We start from the raw sequence: 19,887 nt of genomic DNA on the forward strand, positions 1-19,887 counted from the left end.
AGTAATAAATCACATAAAGCAAAATAAGCCACGAAATCTGGCGCAACACCCCGTAATTGATTTTCTTATGATGTAGCTAAGAACTGCGCAGAAAAAAGGCATCCGCTACTTTTTATCTCATAGAGATAACTTTTGATCGTTCATAAACATCGACCACAATCAACGCCGTATATCTTTTTTAAAGATATTTCTTGTTTCAGAATAGCATATAGTTTCGATCCTGATGAGACGCCACGTTCTGTGGCGTCTCATCTGGATCCAAACTGTTTACAAAAGCCTTCAAAATTCGGTTCCAGCGCTGAAAGGGTTAAACAAGAAATTTGCTGGAACATTGAATGGTCACATTGCCAAGGGGCAATTATATTGGAATTCTGAAAGTTTGAGGTTTCGTTAATTTTATAAATTTCAACACAAAAAGTAACCTATTCATAAATAGTGAACACACTGGGTCAAAATAACATTATTGCATGAAAGTAAGGATGTAAAAATGAATATTAACTCATTGACGCTGACATTTTTCTCAATCGCCAGCCAACAAGTAACTAATTGGCAAAAAATTGTCCAATCGGAATGCAGTTGTTTCACATCACAATACCAGAAGGATGTTTCCATAATTTTACTAGATGTGTTTATAGCAGACTGTCTCAATATCAATTTACCTTGTTTATGGAATGCCACTAGACATTTCCCACAGTAAAATTATATCTTGTTCTCTTAATAAATATGGCGGAATTTATGTATCGATCAATTACTTCACTGAGGTCATGTCTTTTGTGTGTTGATTTAAATGTAAATTAAAATGCATGGAAAGTATGTGTTTTATTTAATGACATTATACAGAAAACAAGAAACCGTCGGAGACGGGTGATGCTCCCCAAAGGGTTTTTTTTGTCACAATATTGAACAATATATTCAAATAAAAGGAAACGTCTTGAGGGAACAGTAGTTGATTGTAATTGACAATAATTTTTTTATAGAAAATTTAAAAAGGCCATTATATAAATTCTGTGAAAAATCATCCGACCAGAACCCGCTGATCATATGCACATCTCCTCTTGGTAGTGAAGCTTCCCAAAAAGTTTCATTGAATTCCGGTCATTAGTGGCTGAGAAATAGCCCGGAAAAGAATTGCACTATATGTACAGTTAATGGACAATTTCAAAAATTTCAAAGGGCCATAACTCTGTGAAAAATCATCTGACCAGAACCTGCTGATAATATGCACATCTCCTCTTGGTAGTGAAGCTTCCCATAAAGTTTCACTGAATTCCGGTCATTAGTTGCTGAGAAATAGCCCGGACAAGAATTGCACTATATGTACAAATGACGTGTTTGTCACAAACACTATGACCCCTTCTGCGCCGCTTTGACCTTTTTTTTACCTTTGACCTTGAAGGATGACCTTGACCTTGACTTTTCACCACTCAAAATTTGCAGCTCCATGAGAGTGACACATACATGCCAAATATGAAGTTACTTAATCTTCAATATTGCAAAAGTTTATGGCAAAATGTTAAAGTTTGGACAAACAATCCAACAGACCAATAGACAGGGCAAAAACAATATGTCCCCCACTATACATAATGAGAGCGCCGATGGCATTAAAAGCATAGGTGCAAGATACAGGGAAGTTGCTGCTTAAGTAAATGTTAAAGCGGGTATAATTATACGATCTTGTCAAATATTTATTAAAGGGGCCTTTTCACAGATTTTGGCATTTTTTAACTTATTCATTAAATGCTTTATATTGATAAATGTAAACATTGGATCGTAAAAGCTCCAGTAAAAAATCAAGAATAAAATTAAAAAAAGGAAAAGAACATTGCCCGGAGCAGGTTTCGAACCAGTGACCCCTGGAGTCCTGCCAGAGTCCTGAAGTAAAAACGCTTTAGCCTACTGAGCTATTCCGCCGAGTACACATACTTGACGTATTTTATACCTTATATAAGCAATCTTCGTAGTTTCACAAAATTTAACGACAAAAACAGAACTCTCCAAATTATTCAATCGTTTCGCGTTGCAACGCTTTATAATTTTTAGGTTTTAAAATCGTCAAAAGATGCATATAATGACTATATTAGACCATGGTAAATGTTCAGTATTACTGTTTCCTTACAAATATCATAACTAAAACGAAAATGTGCGAATCTGAAACAACTTTTTTCAATTTTGTCAATTTACCAAAGCGTGAAAAGATCCCTTTAAATAATATAAAATGTGTAAAAAACTTATTATACATAATTATATTTCAATATAAACTAAAATAAAAGTTAAGAAGAACATGTGTCGAAAATGCGAAATTAGCCACATATTTAATTCTGAAATCGAAAAAGGCTGTACAGCCGAATTCGCCAGCATGTATATAATGCATGTACGATGTGAATCTAAATTTAGTTTAACGGTTCATTTAAAATTCCTGCAGCGATATTGATTCATACGACACACGAACACTTACTAAAAAGAAGAATGCATCTGTTATTGTAGAAAAATATGTACAAATTATCTTCGTCACAATTGGCTCGGGGCGCTAATTTGTATTTGCTGCATTTTATGAAATTCGTCTTTAATGTATCATTTTTCTTGCATATTGTGTGTTATGATAACATATTTGTATCAATATATTACAATTTAACACATATAAAAATTGTATATACCCGCTTTAAGGGAACAGTTGACTGAATGTAAAACTAAAAGGCTATCAAGAAGAAAAGTTATTTTTAAGATTAAGTACAAATAATGAAACAGGAAGTGAGGAAATATTGCAAATCTTCCTATAACAATCGGAACATCAGGAACACGTATTAAGTGAGCTTGGTATTTTGCGAGAAAGTAAATGCCCGGATGTAAATGTTATTTTTGGCTGGACGTTTATTTCTGTTGTTGTTTTAATTTGGACAAGAATAGTTTCCTACAGATGTGTCCGTTGTTTGTGTAATGAAAAGATGAAGTAACTCATAACAATTACATGCTCCTGAGAGATATTTGTACAATGTGGTAATGAACGTTATCATTAATATGTGCGAGGCAGAACCACTTTTTCATTCGGAAAAAAAAAGGTCGGTAATTTCAAAAAATTACCGACTATTTAAATAGATAATCTTTCCATTTACATCAGTGTTTGAAACGCTTATGAAAAACAAGGGCTGTTTGTAAAACATGCATGCCCCCCTATATGGGCTATAAGTTGTAGTAGCAGCCATTGTGTGAATACATTTTTTGTCACTGTGAACGGTGGTGGTGGTGGTGGTGGTCGGTGGTGGTGGTGTGGGGTGGTGGTGGTGGTGTAATTAGTAATAAGTATAGTGAGTAGTAGTAGTAGAAGTATTAGTAGTAGTAGTAATAGTAGTAGTAGTATTAGTAGTAGTAGTGTAGTCGTAGTCGTGTCGTAGTCGTAGAAGGTAGTAGTCGTATAGTAGTCGCAGTAGTGTAGTCGTAGTCGTCGTAGTATTACGTCGTCGTCGTCGTAGTCGTAAAATCGTCGTCGTGTGGTCTTCGTCGTCGTAGTATAGATCCCTGGTCGCCTAGGTGGTGGTGGTGGTGGTGTGTTGGTGTTGGTGGTGGTGGTGGTGGTGGTGGTGGCGGCGTCGTCGTTCGCGTCGTCGAGTCGTCGTCGTCGTCTCGTCGTCCGTCGTCGTCAGTCGTCGTAGTAGTAGTAGTAGTAGTCGTAGTAGTAGTAGTAGTAGTAGTAGTAGTAATAGTAGTAGTAGTAGTAGTAGTAGTAGTAGTAGTAGTAGTAGCAGTAGCAGCAGCAGTAGCAGCATTACAATACCAATACTTAAGAATGATCAAATGGGAAAAGGTAACCTAGCACTGGCAGTAAATATGGGGCTCATTTACAGGTCAGATTTGGAATCTCTGCTGTAAAATGAGATTTTGAATGAATTAAAGGGAGGCAAATTTGTAATAAAAAGAACATGCATAAACCGTAGTTGTTTCCCTTGTTTGAACCATGCTAAATCCTTATACATTTATAATGCCTATTTCCAGTAACTGTGACCTTCACCTGTGACCTTGACCTTTGACCTAGTGACCTCAAAATCAATAGGGATCATCTGCGAGTCATGATCAATGTACCTATGGAGTTTCATGATTCTAGCCCCAAGCGTTCTTGAGTTATCATCCGAAAACCAATTGGTGGACGGACCGACCGACCTACCGACCGACCGACATGAGCAAAGCAATATACCACCTCTTCTAGGCAGGGGGGCATAATAATTACCCAAGCCTTTCAAAATTTAAGCACGGACAGATCTGTATCGAACTATTCTTTTCACAAATGAAAATAGACGCTACCCTATTCGTCTATGTCAAGAATTTGTCGTAAAAATTGTGGGAAGCGTTAGATGCAGACGTGCACAACAGATTTAGTTCTGAATACAGATTTCTGAATGCAGATTTTTATAGAAACTCCTCACAGGAGTTACTTCCCTTGCTTCGCCCGGTCAGTAACTTCTAGTATAAGGGAGACCACTGCGTAGGAGATTGAGATTCATAGTGCAGATAGAATTGTTTTAAGAATGAAATTTGTTTTAGGTTATAAGAAGATTTTTTGACATAAAACGGTCTTAGAAATATTCACTAAAAACGGTGTCAGCAATATTCTTGGAAGAAAACGTTAGAAAAATGTTTCCAAATAAAAAATTGTAGAATTACCATATACTATATTAAATAGAAATTTCGTCTGATTTTTGATCAGGTAAGGCTTCAATATGGTCAACCGTATCATGTGCAGTTTCGAAATGTGGTATATACCTTAAGCATAGGTGCGTTGCACCTTATAATGCTAAAAACTGTTTTAAAAAGGCACAATTATTTCTGATCAGGGATTAAAAGACACACTGGACTTTCTTCCTTTTGCTTTTTACATTTACTCAGCTGTAACCGCCCCAAATATTACCGATATATGAAGTAACTTAATATTTGCAAAGAGCCAAACTTGTTATATGTGATCCTCTTCCACTGTGAAATGTATGACCTTGACCTCTTGCAACATTATTATTTTATGAATTTCTTTTCACAAGTGCGTAGTTAATGGGGAGGCAAGGGCACCAGTCCATGCCCTATAGTGGTATTTGCGCTAGTCATCTGTATGAGTCTCAATTAAATTACAATTTGTGTTGCCTTAGAGTCTATTTGTCAAAGTCCATTTCAGGATGCAACTGTCATAGTTAACTAATGAATAAGTGTCAGCTAGATGCATGTGTAGATGTAATACATGTAAGTAGGGGTCCGGACTAGCTTGTATCCCTTTAACTGGTTGTATAGCTTGTATCCCTTTAACTGGTTGTATGGCCCTTGTTGTGATTGCACCATTGGCATGTTGAGAGCTCATATAATTATTCGGATATCAATAAGTTTGTTTTAATCCATTTATGCCTAGTGGACTCTCCCATCCTTCTGTTTTGGTTCAATTTATTTTAAAAATTAGGGATGTCTAGAATATTAGTTTCTATATTTAGAATATTTCTTACAGAAATTCGTTTAAGCAAACAGCGCAGACCCATATGAGACGCCGTATGATGCGGTGTCTCATCTGGGTCTACGCTGTTTGCCAAGACCTTTTTTCTTGACGCTAGGCATAAATGGGTTGATAAGCGGTAGGTTGTCAATTTAAAAATGCTTTCACGCAAAATTGGTGTAATAAATATAAAAAAATAAACTTACGATTTATTGTTCACTAATTGATCATAAGGTTGGAAATGTTGATAGATCTATGTCTTTTTCTGAATTCTAATAATGACTATTCATAACACTTTGATGTTTTCCAAAACACACACCAGTACAAATGAAACTAGACCAACATTCATGCCAAGATTCGTGGTTTAATGTACTTCCATGGCTCCCCTGCGAAATGTTGTTCTGCAGTTCACGAATAATTCGTGAACAGTTCATGAACTGTTCGTGAACTGAGTTCATGAATTGTTCATGAATAGTTCGTGAACAGAAAATGAGCCACATCTGTGAAAAGTTCTTGAAATTTTAGTTCATGAACTGTTCATGAACACTAATGGCATGAAGTGTTCATGAAATATTCTTGAAACCTAATGGCATGAAGTGTTCATGAACTATTCTTGAACCCGTGTGGTATGAAGTGTTCATGAACTATTCTTGAACCATAATATGGCATGAAATGTTCATGAACTATTCATGAACATCAATGGCATGAAGTGTTCTTGAACAGTTCATGAACAACACAATTCTTGAAAAATTCTTCAGGGTTTTGCTGTTCACGAACAGTTCATGAACATTTTCCTTCTATTTTTCAATGGCTCATTTTCTGTTCACGAACTGTAAGTGAATAGTTCATGAACAATAGTTCTTCAAGAGTTCATGAACTGAGGTGGCATGAAGTGTTCATGAACTATTAATGAACAAGAATTTGTCAATTTATGCAAAGGTTATCATAAGTGTTACTAAAGCTCAACAAACAGGTCAGGGTAAGAAGAAACATGTCTTGTATTAGCACTTAACATATTGATAGCAACATATAACAATAATTTAAATATAACACTAATAACTGAGATACAAGTGGTTTGATAATACTCTTTAAATTTCATAATACAACTTTGCACTATATGTTCATGAATAATTCATGTATTGAAAAGATTATGAATAGTCTCATTTTCAGTTCAAGAATCATTTACTAATCAATGTTTTCCCTGAAATGGTTACACTTACAGTGCCAAAGAACTTGAAATGGAACCAATGACTGATCAGTTCAGCCGGTAATTTATTAAAGACTTACATTTTCAAATATAACATAAACCATGTGCCTTCCGTTTCAACTTCCTGTGCACACAATATTCTTTCTTTGTAAAAACAGCAATGCAATGTACATTGAGTTCTTGATATCATCTTAAACTGTTCTTGAAATAAGATGTCCTTAAAACGTTCTTAAACTTGTCTTTTAAGTCTTCCAAGAACAATGACAGATCCTTTTAAGAACATATTGGATTCTTAAAAAAGTCCATCATACGTTCAAAAACATTGTGTAGACCTGTTTAAGAACATCAGAAGGAAACATGTTGTTCAAAAAAGTTCTTAAAGTGTTCAAGAATAGATTAAGAATAATTCAAGAACAGGAAAGGTCCTTAAAAAGTTATTGAAGTGTTCCTGAAGGCAGTTCTTGAACAGTTCTTTTACAAATGTTCTTAAAATTCTCTAGAACAGGTCAAGAACTCTAACTTACAGTGGTGAAAGTACTATGCATATTCATACTAACTTCACAGGTTTCACAAATCTACAAGATTTGTATGCTAGACATTTCAATATTACTTTCAAAAATATGTATGAAACATCTAGCACAAAGGAATTCATGAATTATTCATGATGGATCCTTAAACACTGGGGGCTGACGAGGTCAAAGCGTAGTCCGTTTCGCTACGACGTCGGGTATATGTTTTACTACGAAAACATTGTTTAAAAACATATGACATCGAGAACGGATAAGTCGAAAATTGTGTTTTAAACATGGAAGATCATGCTTTTCTAATAACAAAACTCTGAATTTAAGCATAATGACATTTCATAGGTTTGTTACATCAAATTATAATCCAAGATTTGTCTGGTTTATGCGGTTAAACATGAAATATACCGCTGATTTTCAAAGCGAAGTCAAGTTTCACTTTTAAAAATGCAATTAAGGTTTACAACTGTGTTTAATTGACACAATTTTACAATTTCCATATTGATCTATGTATCGTTAAGCCACTGGTGTGTTTAGAAATGTGTGGGGTGACTCAGTTATCAGAAATAAAGGCTAAATATTATTATTAGGCATGATCATGTCTCTGACAGTATACGTATAAGCCTCGCTACGACAACGCTTTAGCGTGTATGCGTTTCTCACAGAAGACGTATTGGTTATCTCTCGAAGGCAAAATGAAGAAAAAAAAAGTTAATACAGAGTCATGGAGTGGCTGGATGTTTCCTTTGAGGAAGAGGTAGTAACAACGGCACAACATGATTCGAAGCGCACAGTCGACATTGTATTGCACATTATTGCGCATGATATAATTAAATTCACGACTAGGCCAAATGAAACGATTAAACTCGAAAATCCATATAATATAAGATGACAGTTGAGAGTCGATAACCTAATGTCGTCGGTCTCAATAAAAATGACGCATCTTTACCTCGTGGCAATCCCTTGTACGTTCATTTTGATACAGACCGACGATAGGTTTTCAGCATACGGTACTCTTTATCAAATAACATTCGATTCTCGTTATCCCCAACTCGCTTATCTCAAAACTCTGCTTATGTCAAAGTAAATCCCATGTCCCAACTTCGATCATTATGTATCTCATACGGAATTTGATTTTTACATTGTATATATCAAAGCGATTTTCTTGAAAATAGGTTATCGTCAACTAATTTTGAGATGAATTTCATGTTCGTATACATGATTTTACCTGTAAAATCCACACCTGTAACAGCCGTAAGGTGTGGAAAGTAGGACCCCAATGGCACAAATCCGCAATTGCATAACCAATATATTGTTGTAAAGGTGTGGCAGTGGGTTCTGTCACAGGCTATTGTTTACTGCGTACATGACAGCCGGTAAATTTACCTCGTGTTACAATGCGGTTAAGGCCCAGTCTCACTATGATGCCGGCGGAGCCCCAGTGCGTGATCAGGCATCTACCGGGTTGAACCGGGGCCCTACCGGGATGAACCGGTGCTCCACCGGGATGAACCGTGGACGACCGGGGACAACCGGGGCTCCACCGGGAGTATTAAAATGTTTAATACCTCCGGGATGAACCGGGAGTCACCGGGTAGGACCGGCAACGACCGGCTTGGAACCGGGAACAACCGGGACTGTATCGGGAACAACCGGTATGAAACATTTGAATACTTTCCCGGTGGAGTCCCGGTTGTCCCCGGTTAAACCGGGGCGTTGCCGCAGCTCTGCCGGGGTCTGATGCCGGTATAGTCCCGGTGAGTGCCGGCGTAGTGACGGTATACCAGGACTCTGCCGGGACTACCGGCTTTCACCGGGTTCAACCTTTTCGTTTGGATGTTCATGCGCACAGTGAAGCACGGCATCTTTTGCACTGGGAAATGGCAGTCTGCAGTAACTGCAAACTGCATGTGATTTGTCCTGAAATGTATACAGAAACTTCGTTGAGCAACCTATACATTATATTTGTACTTCGTTGCGCAACCAATACCTACTCTGTGCGAAACCTATACATAAAGTGACTTGTAATTTCCTTCGAAAAAAAGCATTTGAATAATTAAAAAATATGTTCGTAACCTGTTTGCACTTTAAAATGTGTAATGTACACTGAATCAAAGTAACATGTAGTTTTATTTTATTTAAGTAACCGTAATTAGCTATTTTAACAGAATAACCACCTTATGCATTGCTTCAAATCAAAATTTTTCGATTTTAGCTTAAAATAAACTTAAAGGTTGCAATTACGCGTATTTGTTATTAGTTTGTTATTGAAAATAAGTACCTGCTATTACTGGATGTTCCGTTCTCTAATCCATAAACACCAGAAAAGATGAAACTCGCCTGATTAAGTAGTGTATTTACACAATGTTTTCGTAGTAAAACCTATACCCGACGTCGTAGCGAAACGGACTACGATTTGACCTCGTCAGCCCCCAGTGTTAAAGTCTGTCTCAGAAAAGTCGTTAGAAATACTTGTGCATGAAATGTTCATCACTAAGTATTTATGGTTAGATGAAGAACTGTTCATGAACTTTTAAATGTTCAACAATAATTCATAAACAGTTCATGAACATGTCTTAAGAACAGTTCATATCCAAAAGTTAATGAACCAAGCTAAGGAACTTTTTCAGAACCGTTCATGAACAGTTCTTGATTGGCTTGAAGTGTTCATGAAATCATGAACAACATTTCGCAGGGGTTGTTTAATTTGAGGTTAGTTGGTTACAATGATTTTATTGTTTCATTAATATGCAGGTCTGATAATAACAATTCATGAGCAGATTACACATGATTAGATTTGTAGAACAGCCAAGCAGGCGGGACATTGCTTGTATCAGTTAAACTGTAAGGCTCTTGAGATACACTTGAGAACAGGGCTTTATTCCTGTTTTTGTGAAGCTGCCTTGGCCCCCCTATTTTGTTGAAAAGAGTCACGGACTGTTCTAAATTGTGAAAAAATGAGTCGCAAACTTTCTAAATTGTAAAATTTGAGTTGCAAACTTTCTGAAATTGTGAAAAGTTTAGTTGGGAACTTCTTGAAATTGTGAAAATTTGAGTCGCAAATTTCCAAAAATTGTGAAAAACGGCCATAATCTCACAGAAGAAAAAAAGCCCTGGAAAAGCAGTGTCAGAGTCAACCAAACCAACTGGCAACCAGAGAAACCCCATGCTAAACCTGCATGTCAGAAAAAGATAGTTTTTGAATGCACACTTTTACTTAAATTCTGTAAGTACATAAACTTTATTAATGAGCATAATTCCACAACATTGCAGGTCAGTGTAATTATTAGTGGTTTGTGACCTCAAATTCACTATTCCCGAGACATCTATGGAAAATTCAATGCAATATCAGTAGGAGTTACCTGACTTTTAGAATGACTTAAGGGAGCAATTTTAATCATGCATAAAGCGTGGTCAAAGTTCAGTGAATGTTGACTAATATCCTTAACACATATGTTATATGTAATGAAGTATTATCGCTATTGCAACTATAACTAAGTGCGACTGCACGCAAATTTGGGTGAACTGATTTTGTCAGCTCCTAGTTTGCATTTTGAGAACATTCAAGATTAAAATTAAAACATGAAATTTGTGATTCAAATGTCAAGGTTATAATATACCACACCTATCTAACACTTCACATCAACAAACTAATGGTTGTGAAAAGTAAAGTACATCTAAACTTAAAAATATATTTATTTATTTTTTTCCTTTTAGTTGAGCTGATGTTTAAATTTTATTTTTCCAGAAACTTCTTATGATTTACTTATCATTTTTGGACAGTATAGATTGTATTCTATTCTACCACGGCAAGTGACTTGTTTTCTATATACAAAGAAGGAAAACTACTGATGGTTATTACCCCGATATACCAACGGTTGTTTATAGTGACGTCACTTTGATTGTCCGCGCACTATTATATTTGTTGTGATGACGTCATGTTTTCGCGGAAAAGTGGAGGAAGTTTGGTTAATATAATTCATATTTATAAACTTTAAACACGGATAACTTATTAATGAAATCGTGTTTTAATCGAAATAATCGATAGGTAACCGTTGGTTATTGCGTTAAAGACCAACGGTATGTCGTTCCGATGCTTACTATCAAACCACTTGGGCTACGCCCTCGTGGTTTAATTCCTACAAATTGGAACTCCATTCCGTTGGTTATTACCGCAATAACCAACGATTACCCGTCGATTATTTCTTAAATATTCATCCACACCTATCATTGTAGTATTATTGAATGTGTTATTGTTATTAAAACAACAACTTTTCAAGAAAACTTCCCTCTCTGATGTCTGTGAGAGAGGCATCCCCAGTAAATCAGAATGATGGCCTTGATAGGGTCTTTGAGTGAACAATATTGTTTAAATTATCCAACATTGAAGTTGTGTTCTTTTGTATTTTTACAAACCTCTTGGGAAATTTTTAATGGACTTGTTTACATATTTTCCCATTTGTGAAAGATTACATTAAATATGTTCACTAGAAACAAAACTTTTATTTAAAGACTATTCCGAAATTATTATTTCAGCAAAAAAAAAGTGTATAATAAAAAAATAATCCCTGACAGGCATTCAAACCTAGGACCTTCAGAAGAAGACTTACTTGCTAACACTGGACCCTTCACAGGTTTGAGCAATTTATGGCGTATTTTGAACAATTTTTTTGTAATATGGGTATTTTGCAAATATGAATAAAACATGGAATACAAAAGCTTTATTATTTTAATAATTTCAAGTTATGATCATCAATACAGGAATACATATTTTTTAACATGTTTCTTAGTCAAGCCTATTTATTTTGTTTGTTTGAATATAATTAATACATTCTTTACCACGGCTACAATATTTTTTGTTAAATTTTAATCATGCAAAACCTTTAGCAAGTCCTTGACACATCAATTATCTTAGGAATGGCAAATTATAATATTTATTTAAAATGAAATGCTCACTTTAATTGTCTTATCATCAGCAACTGAATAAGCACGCGTTACATGTAATATACTTCATGCTTATAAAACCAATTGACAGGCCACATATCAATCAAGTTTTGCTTTTATTTATCTAAACAAACCATGTGAATTAAAAATGCAAATGTTGTGACAGTTTATATGGGTTTTTTGCCTCCTCACTTTGTAATGACATTCAGTGCATTCACAAAATACACCATGCATAGAATATGAATTGTGAATTATTAATTGCAGAAGCACATAAACAATTCACATTAAGGAAGTTCTTTTTGCTAATATTAGCTATTAAGACCTCTGTTTGAAATCACAAAGTATTATAAAATTACATTACATTATGCACACTTTACCCTGAGGACATACAGATACTTTTATTTTTCAACAAATGGATTCTTTATTATTTATAAATAATTATAAATATTTTTTTCACAAACATGTGAAAATAATTTTACTTTGCATGCATGTAATAAAACAATTTTTAGTACAATTAAGCTTTTATTTGCAACAATATTATATCTGGAGAAATTGACAGCTATTAAGAAAATGCAAATTAATTATAACTAAAATGTAGAAAAGTACAAAATCATTTTTCTGTGAAACAGTTTTGTAGACTGCAATTAATAACAGTCTTACATGTCAAGGACAAAATAATAATAACAGCCAGATCGCAAAATAACATTTCAGTTACAAATAAACAACGATTGTTTAAAAATTTCAACAGAACATGTGCGTAAAGTGTCATCCCAGATTAGCCTGTGCAGTGCACACAGGCTAAGCAGGGCTGACACTTTTCACTTTAATGATATTTTGTGTTTCAATTAAGTCTCATCACAGCAAAAATCCAGTTTAAGTAGAAAAAGTCGTACCTGATTAGCCTGTGCGGGCTGCACAGGCTAATCTAGGATGACAATTATTTACACGCATGCATTAAACCCCCTTTTCACAGAGCACAGCTCAGATACATAAGATAATAACTTTATAAGCTTCTTTCAGTGCTGGAGGGCCTCAGGTGTGTAACAAGACCATGAGATCATTTTGAGTTGATCTCTGGAAATCCAGGCTTGATTCATGTGCATTAATTAAGTGACATCCCGGTAAGCTTTCACAGGATAATCAGGGATACTTTCCACTCTAATGCAATTGTTCACTTCAAGAAAATCTTTTCTAAAGTAAAATCTTGTCAAAGCAGAAAGTGTCATCCCTGATATTGCATCACACTCACTGCAAATAAAAATCTGGGGCTACACTTTACTCACCTGTCTACTCCTCTGGGTCTACAATTTAATCACCTGTCTACTCCTCTGATTTTCCAGAGACTGTGCCTTTTCTTTTTCTTTTTTATCAGAGCTACAATATACAGCTATTTATTTTTTTACTGAAATATTTTATTTAGAGTGTTATCTGATGCTGAAGGGGGAAACAGATTGATGAAACCCCACCTGCCCAGTATGGTGACCATGCACCAACCAAACTGATGAAGTGAGCATGGGGTACATGTCTAAGAATTGAGTGAACAGGACCACCTGATGCTGCAGAATAATCTAAGACACAGCTTGGATATAGCACATTAAATTCTAGACACTCTCATAGGTATTTGGACCTATGGACATACCAATACAATACAGTAAAACTGCGATAACTCGAGGACGCACAGGACTGACCTCGATGCTCGAGTAATCGCAGGTTTCGAGTAATCCATGATATTATTTGTTTTCATTGTCTCGGTTGATGATGCTTAACTCTGACCGCAAACGCTTTATTTACATGTAAGACGGTGCTAGAGAAAGAAAAGTCTTTGTAAAAATCGCTTAAGGTTACAGTATATTAAACTAAACAATAAGGATGATGGTAAATTCATTTCATTTAATCAACATACATACAAAACACATTATATAATAAAAAATAGTCATTCAATATTCAATGTACATGTAGCATATTTAAAATAGAATACAAGGTACGTACATGCACATGAAAAATTATCTGATACGCTCTGTTTTATACCATACATTTTATCGACTTACTTCACACCTAATTGAGCGTCTTTTGTCTGCTTGATTGCGCTGTTTTCATAACTCGCATATTTTTAGCACCGACCAGACGAGAAAGTGTCCTCGAATAATTGCTTGTTACTTAGGTGTGAAATGCCTTTCAGGGACCGGCATACGTCCTCGAGTTATCGAAAATCGCATGTTTGAGTTATTGCGGATATTTTTATATAGAAACTAAAGGAAAATGTTAGGGACTTACTTTAATGCTCGAGTTATCGCCAGTTTTCGAGAAATCGCCAGCTCGAGTTAATGCAATTCTACTGTATAAGCAAAACAAAAGACTTCCTTATTGTCTTATAATAGTGAATTATTAACAGCACCAGAGCTTCATCAGAGATGAAATAAATTTAAGAATAATTAATAAGCTGTCACAGCTAAGGTACTAACAAACAAATTGAGTTGATTAAGAAACTAAAATTTGTCATAAAAGTGTCAAAGCTCATTAAAATAGTTATTGATGCATCTAAGTCTGGTCAGGAACTTGGCTGTTAACTAAAAAGTCACCCAGGGTTAAGCGATCTCATTAACAGACAAGGAAGGTCCCAATTGCATGGATGTGCAGAATGATCAGTAGCTCAGGTCGTATATGGCATAATAAAAAGGGCAGCAGATAAGGTTAATGTTTTATCATTTTTTCAATTTGTATTTGTCAGAAAACAAATGGAAATAAAACAAGAGCAGCGCATAAAGGGTGCCAACGCTCAGCTGCGGGTGCAGTTTTGAATAAATGAAAGCTTGTCAGAATTTTTATTTATTTTTTAGAGGTCACTGTGACCTTGACCTTTGACCTAGTGACCCCAAAATGGGTGTGGCATGTAGAACTCATCAAGGTGCATCTACATATGAAGTTTCAAAGTTGTAGGTGGAAGCACTTTGATTTTAGAGCCAATGTCAAGGTTTTAGCACGACGCCAGTGGACAATACCTCGGGTTTCCTCCGAAAAACAGCCGAGCTAAAAATCGATCGTACTGAAAACGATTCAGAAAATGGAAAAAAACCAATTGATTTGTCATTGTTTTAGTTTTACCATTTCACTTTGTACCACGTTTACTTAGAATACGGATTTTGTGACCTTAAGTGAGGCAGTGATATTTGTAGTAAGTTTACATAGACACTGGTTCGAATTTAATTCGGTTGTAAAGTTCTGGAAATTTTCAGCTGCTAAACGCGGATGGGCTACATGTGAGAAACTTTCATTTACAATTGTTAATGTGATCCACAACGTCGCAAAAAGAGTACTATTACTATCAGATTTTAAAGCGCATGTGGTGACAGCTTCCGAAAAGTTAGGCTCAAAACACCATGACGATTCTGTGTCTGGAAAACTAATAACATCGTGATTTCCACTTACTTGTTGTTGATGGAGAGGTTTTGAAATGTGATTGTGTTCTGAGACTGAAGGGCATTGTTGAAATTGCATGAAACAAAATGACTTATCATTTTATTTCACAAGACAATTAAAAGTTACAAACAACTTTTTACACTATGAATTTTTAATGATTTCATTGGAATAAGAATTGCTGAATATCAATTGCCAAATTAAAGTGTTCATCTGATCCAGAAATATTTGTAAGTTGTGATCATATTGTACAAGAAATTGACAAATAGTGTTTTGGGAAAAAAAAACTTAGTTACAGAAAGCTTTAGTTGAAGTGAAAACTAATTGACATGAAATCTAATGTCATCCTGATAAGGTACATTTTGGCACCACGCTGCTCATTTTATCAGGCGCACTTCACTAAGCAAGATTCACAAATACATTTTGGTCACATCTTAAAACAATGATTACAAGGCCAATGAAAAGCAATAACAGGTAGTATTTCCATCCAAAATAGCTAAACACAAACAGTTCTTAATGCAAAATCGAACAAGTCATACCTAAGGTACACTGGCGCCAACTTCTTAATCCATGGGTACTTGCCCATAAGCATCACATACTTGCAATGCAATCTGTATCGATGATCCACGCACTCCCCTAGGCACAGACTGTCACCGTTCATGGCTTCATAGGATACCAATCACAAGACAATGATTTGACCAAGCATCGATCAAGAAATAGCTTATAGGTTTATTATTTCACTCTCTGTTTATGAATTGCCTTTACATAGATTATTGCAATATTTAGCATCAGTCTGCTAATTCATTCTAAACTTCTGAGTTACAATAGCAGCGTAAAACCAAAAATATTAAATGAACAATACGTCCTGCATAATCAGAACCATGCAACAAACAAGTGACGTCCAAACATAAAAGATTACAATCTAGCGCTATTTGTCTTAATATGCATGTAATACTATTAAAGTTCTAAAAGGTTAAAAGTTGACATGGTAAAAAATGGCAGAAAAAGTTCACACAGTGTGACTTCATTTGACGACAACTAATATAACAAATAAAAACTTCTTGCTAGTATAACATGTCATAAAACAAATATAAATGCTATACTTAAGAAAAAGAGTCACTTCAATGATATTCACCTGTGAACAACTCTGTACTTTAACACTAAAGTATATGAGCAACATGTCATTGTAATCTACAATCATGCATTGACCACTTGTCCCATAGCAGGTTCAATAAATTATCATGTTTACATTAAATATTTTCACCAAGACTGTCTTGTAACTAGCACATGAAAATAATCACCTGTTAGTGAACCGTCTGTTATAACTATAACAATCCTTTTCAATAATCATGAGAACTGTAATATCATTCAATTAACAAAATTTAACCTTAGCAGGGATTTCAATTGAACCAGACCCTTGCTTTTTGATGCAAGCATTTTGATTTTTTTACTTTTGACTTGTGCAAATAATCTGCCTTTCATTGTTTTGACGCAAGCACTGTACAAATGTAGTCATGCAACTGCCAGTTTTCAAGTTTTCAAAATCAAAATCCCTGCTAATCTCCAATCATTGTACAATTTAATCCACTATACATGATCAGCTTTTTGTTTTGTGAACAATTCAAATAGGACATCAATAGACAACCAACAAATAACTGGCGACATTTAAGAACTCAATAAGACAGATCAGTGTACTTAGCAGATATGAACTTAATGAATCGTGCAGTCTGTAGAACAGTCTAAAATGTAAAACATGCTGTCTTACAACAGGGCCAATGTCCTGCTAGAAACCACCATAGTGACCAAGCTACAATGCTCCTAGAATAGTATTGCTTTACCACTTAGATACATATTTCCACGCATTTGTAGTGCCTTCGAAAGTTACATTTAATTTAAGACCTTAAAATCTTACTAGATTGAAGTTTTAACGGCTTCATTTCCAACCCTTAGATACTCAGATGAGCAGCAAACAGCATAAAACCTGAACAGACTGCGAGTTACTCACAGGCTGTTCTGTTTTTATGCTGGCTGCAAAGGCTATTTTCACTTTGCTTCTTTTGGGGGAAGGGTTATGCACTATTTAGAGGAGTGGCGTACAAGGAAATATTTTATGACAACATTTATTTTGAAGGTTACTTGCTCTGTGTCATAACTGTATTACCTTTATGGTTATTGCTTTATGATCAGTCCTTCTACTTAAATAACTAGATAAAACTTCTGTTCAAGTGTGGTGAAGATCGGATGAAAACTACTTGAATTAGAGAGCAGACACCATGCTGAATGTGTAAAACGTACTAAGTGACCCAGTGACCTAGTTTTAGAACCAGCATGACCCATATCCAAACTTGACCTAGACATCCTCTAAATAACTTCTGACCAAATTTGGTAAAGATCGGATGAAAACTTCTTGAATTAGAGAGCAGACACCATGCTCAATGTTTAAAACGCACTAAGTGACCCCGTGACCTAGTTTTTGACCCGGCAAGGCCCATGTTCAAACTTGGCCTAGATATCAACTAGATACAGCATTTGACCAAGTTTGGTGAAGATCGGATGAAAACTGCTTGAATTAGAGAGCGGACACGGACCGACCGACAGACAGACCGACTGACAAGCTCACTCCTATATACCCCCCTAAACTTTGTTTAGTGGGGGTATAATAATTCCATAGGGACAGCCAAAAGCTCCGTAGCATTTAGACAGTGTAGGGTTACTGGCCCTTGAGTCAATTTAGCCCTTGAGTTGGACAATTTCATCTTGGTAGTGATTTGCGACATTATAACGAAAACTTTTGCATTCATTCCGAAAACAAATAAAATTTCTAAATAAAATGTTATAAAATATTATCTCAGGATGGATTTGGATTCGTGACAGTTTTAATAACTTCTGGTGACGGTCAATTCACAGGTGGTTAGCGTGTGGCTATGATATTAATTAGTGAAAACATCATTTTGAATGAAAAATAAGCAAATTATAATGATAAATCAACTGATCAGAAAAATAAATCACAGTCAAGTATAATATTAATTATTTATATATAACAAGCAATTTAACTCGAAATGACCCCAAAACAGGGTGCATCACTTTGAACAGCCCCATTTCTTCATGAATTTTGCAGCGACTTTCATGAACTCAGTCTTATTCAACGCAGAAATGCATGAATTTCCTATCTGGAAATGTACATATCGTGAAGATTGGACAATTAATGTGGCCTTTAGAGTGTTAACAAGGCAAATGTTGACGCTGCTTGAGGCACAACGCACAACGAACAAAAGGTGATCACCATGAGCACATTATGCTCAGGTGAGCTAAACAGTACACAAGATGTCATCCAAAACATGCATGTTATTTTATCGCATATTTTCGTATCATGCACTTGAACTTTTCTTTGCCTCTATCTGTAAACAAATCTGACATTACTGATACACTGTTCACTAAGCCAAAGTGCAGGACGAACATGAAACCAACTGGAGCAGTTAGACATTGCAATCAGCATGTCATAAGATTGCAATCAATTACAAAACCTTGTATATTGTTAATTGATTTCCACTTTTGTAACTGTATGTACCAGTATCTTGCTTATGATGATTTTAAACAATTACCATAAAGGCAAATTTTTGGATTGATTTCCACTTACAGGGGTGTGATTTTTCCGCGGATTTCCGTGGATCGGGTTGTCCCGGAGGTCACTTCTGAGATTTGCGTAAATCCGTTTTAAAAAATGTGGGGGAGAGGGGCTACCACCGATTCCATGGACGTATTTCATAAGCGGCCCTAAATATCAGCAGCATGCGAAATCTCTCCGCATTTTACACTGGTAGATTCTGCCTAAGCATTTTTAAAACGAGCGATATATTTGGCTGTCGTTTCCAAATCTTCCAATTAAAGTCGTTTTCTTAAAATGCGCTCAGCTGATTTGTTTGCAAATGGCACCCAAGTGCAGAGAAAATTAAGATTATTGAAATGACAAATAGCAATCGAACAAACGACTGACATCACCTAGTCTGATAGGAATAATGAAATGTGTTTGTCAACAAAAAAGACTACGTTTTAGATACAAGCAACAAATATTTTGTTAAGAAATGTGCCCACTGAATTTGTGTCACGGAAACCAGTGTTTGCAAATTGGAGTTTAGTCTACTCGCGAAGTAAAACAATTTAGAAGAGTATCGTTCGAACATGGAAATAGACAAACATGATTTGATTTATATGTCTGTGGGTCTGTGTATAATCAGATTCATATGCATATTCTGCTTTATAATGTGTGTCACTCTGTTCAGTTAACTGAAATAGCGTTGAACTGAGTGAAGATGTGAAATGCAAGATATTGAAAGGTAAACAAA

General features: G+C 35.6%; 1 protein-coding gene across 5 annotated transcripts in view; it reads right to left on the reverse strand.

The window, feature by feature from the left end:
* Positions 1–19,887, reverse strand: part of LOC127880874 (nuclear hormone receptor E75-like) — a 107,412-nt gene that overhangs the window by 62,747 nt on the left and 24,778 nt on the right. Inside the window, exon 1 of one of the 5 annotated variants that reach the window (XM_052428363.1) lies at positions 16,648–16,666. The exons of 2 other annotated variants lie outside the window; for them this stretch is intronic. Coding sequence is in view for 1 of the 3 variants with exons in the window: in XM_052428358.1 (XP_052284318.1) it covers positions 16,084–16,205 (122 nt within the window). In the remaining 2 variants the exon portion in view is untranslated. Of the gene's footprint in view, positions 1–5,664; positions 5,824–16,083; positions 16,577–16,647; positions 16,667–19,887 lie in introns of those variants that run through there. 2 more of the 5 variants (XM_052428358.1, XM_052428388.1) reach the window with 2 other exon arrangements.

This window comes from Dreissena polymorpha, chromosome 1 (assembly GCF_020536995.1).
Source record: "Dreissena polymorpha isolate Duluth1 chromosome 1, UMN_Dpol_1.0, whole genome shotgun sequence".
NCBI classification, from domain to species: Eukaryota; Metazoa; Mollusca; class Bivalvia; order Myida; family Dreissenidae; genus Dreissena; species Dreissena polymorpha.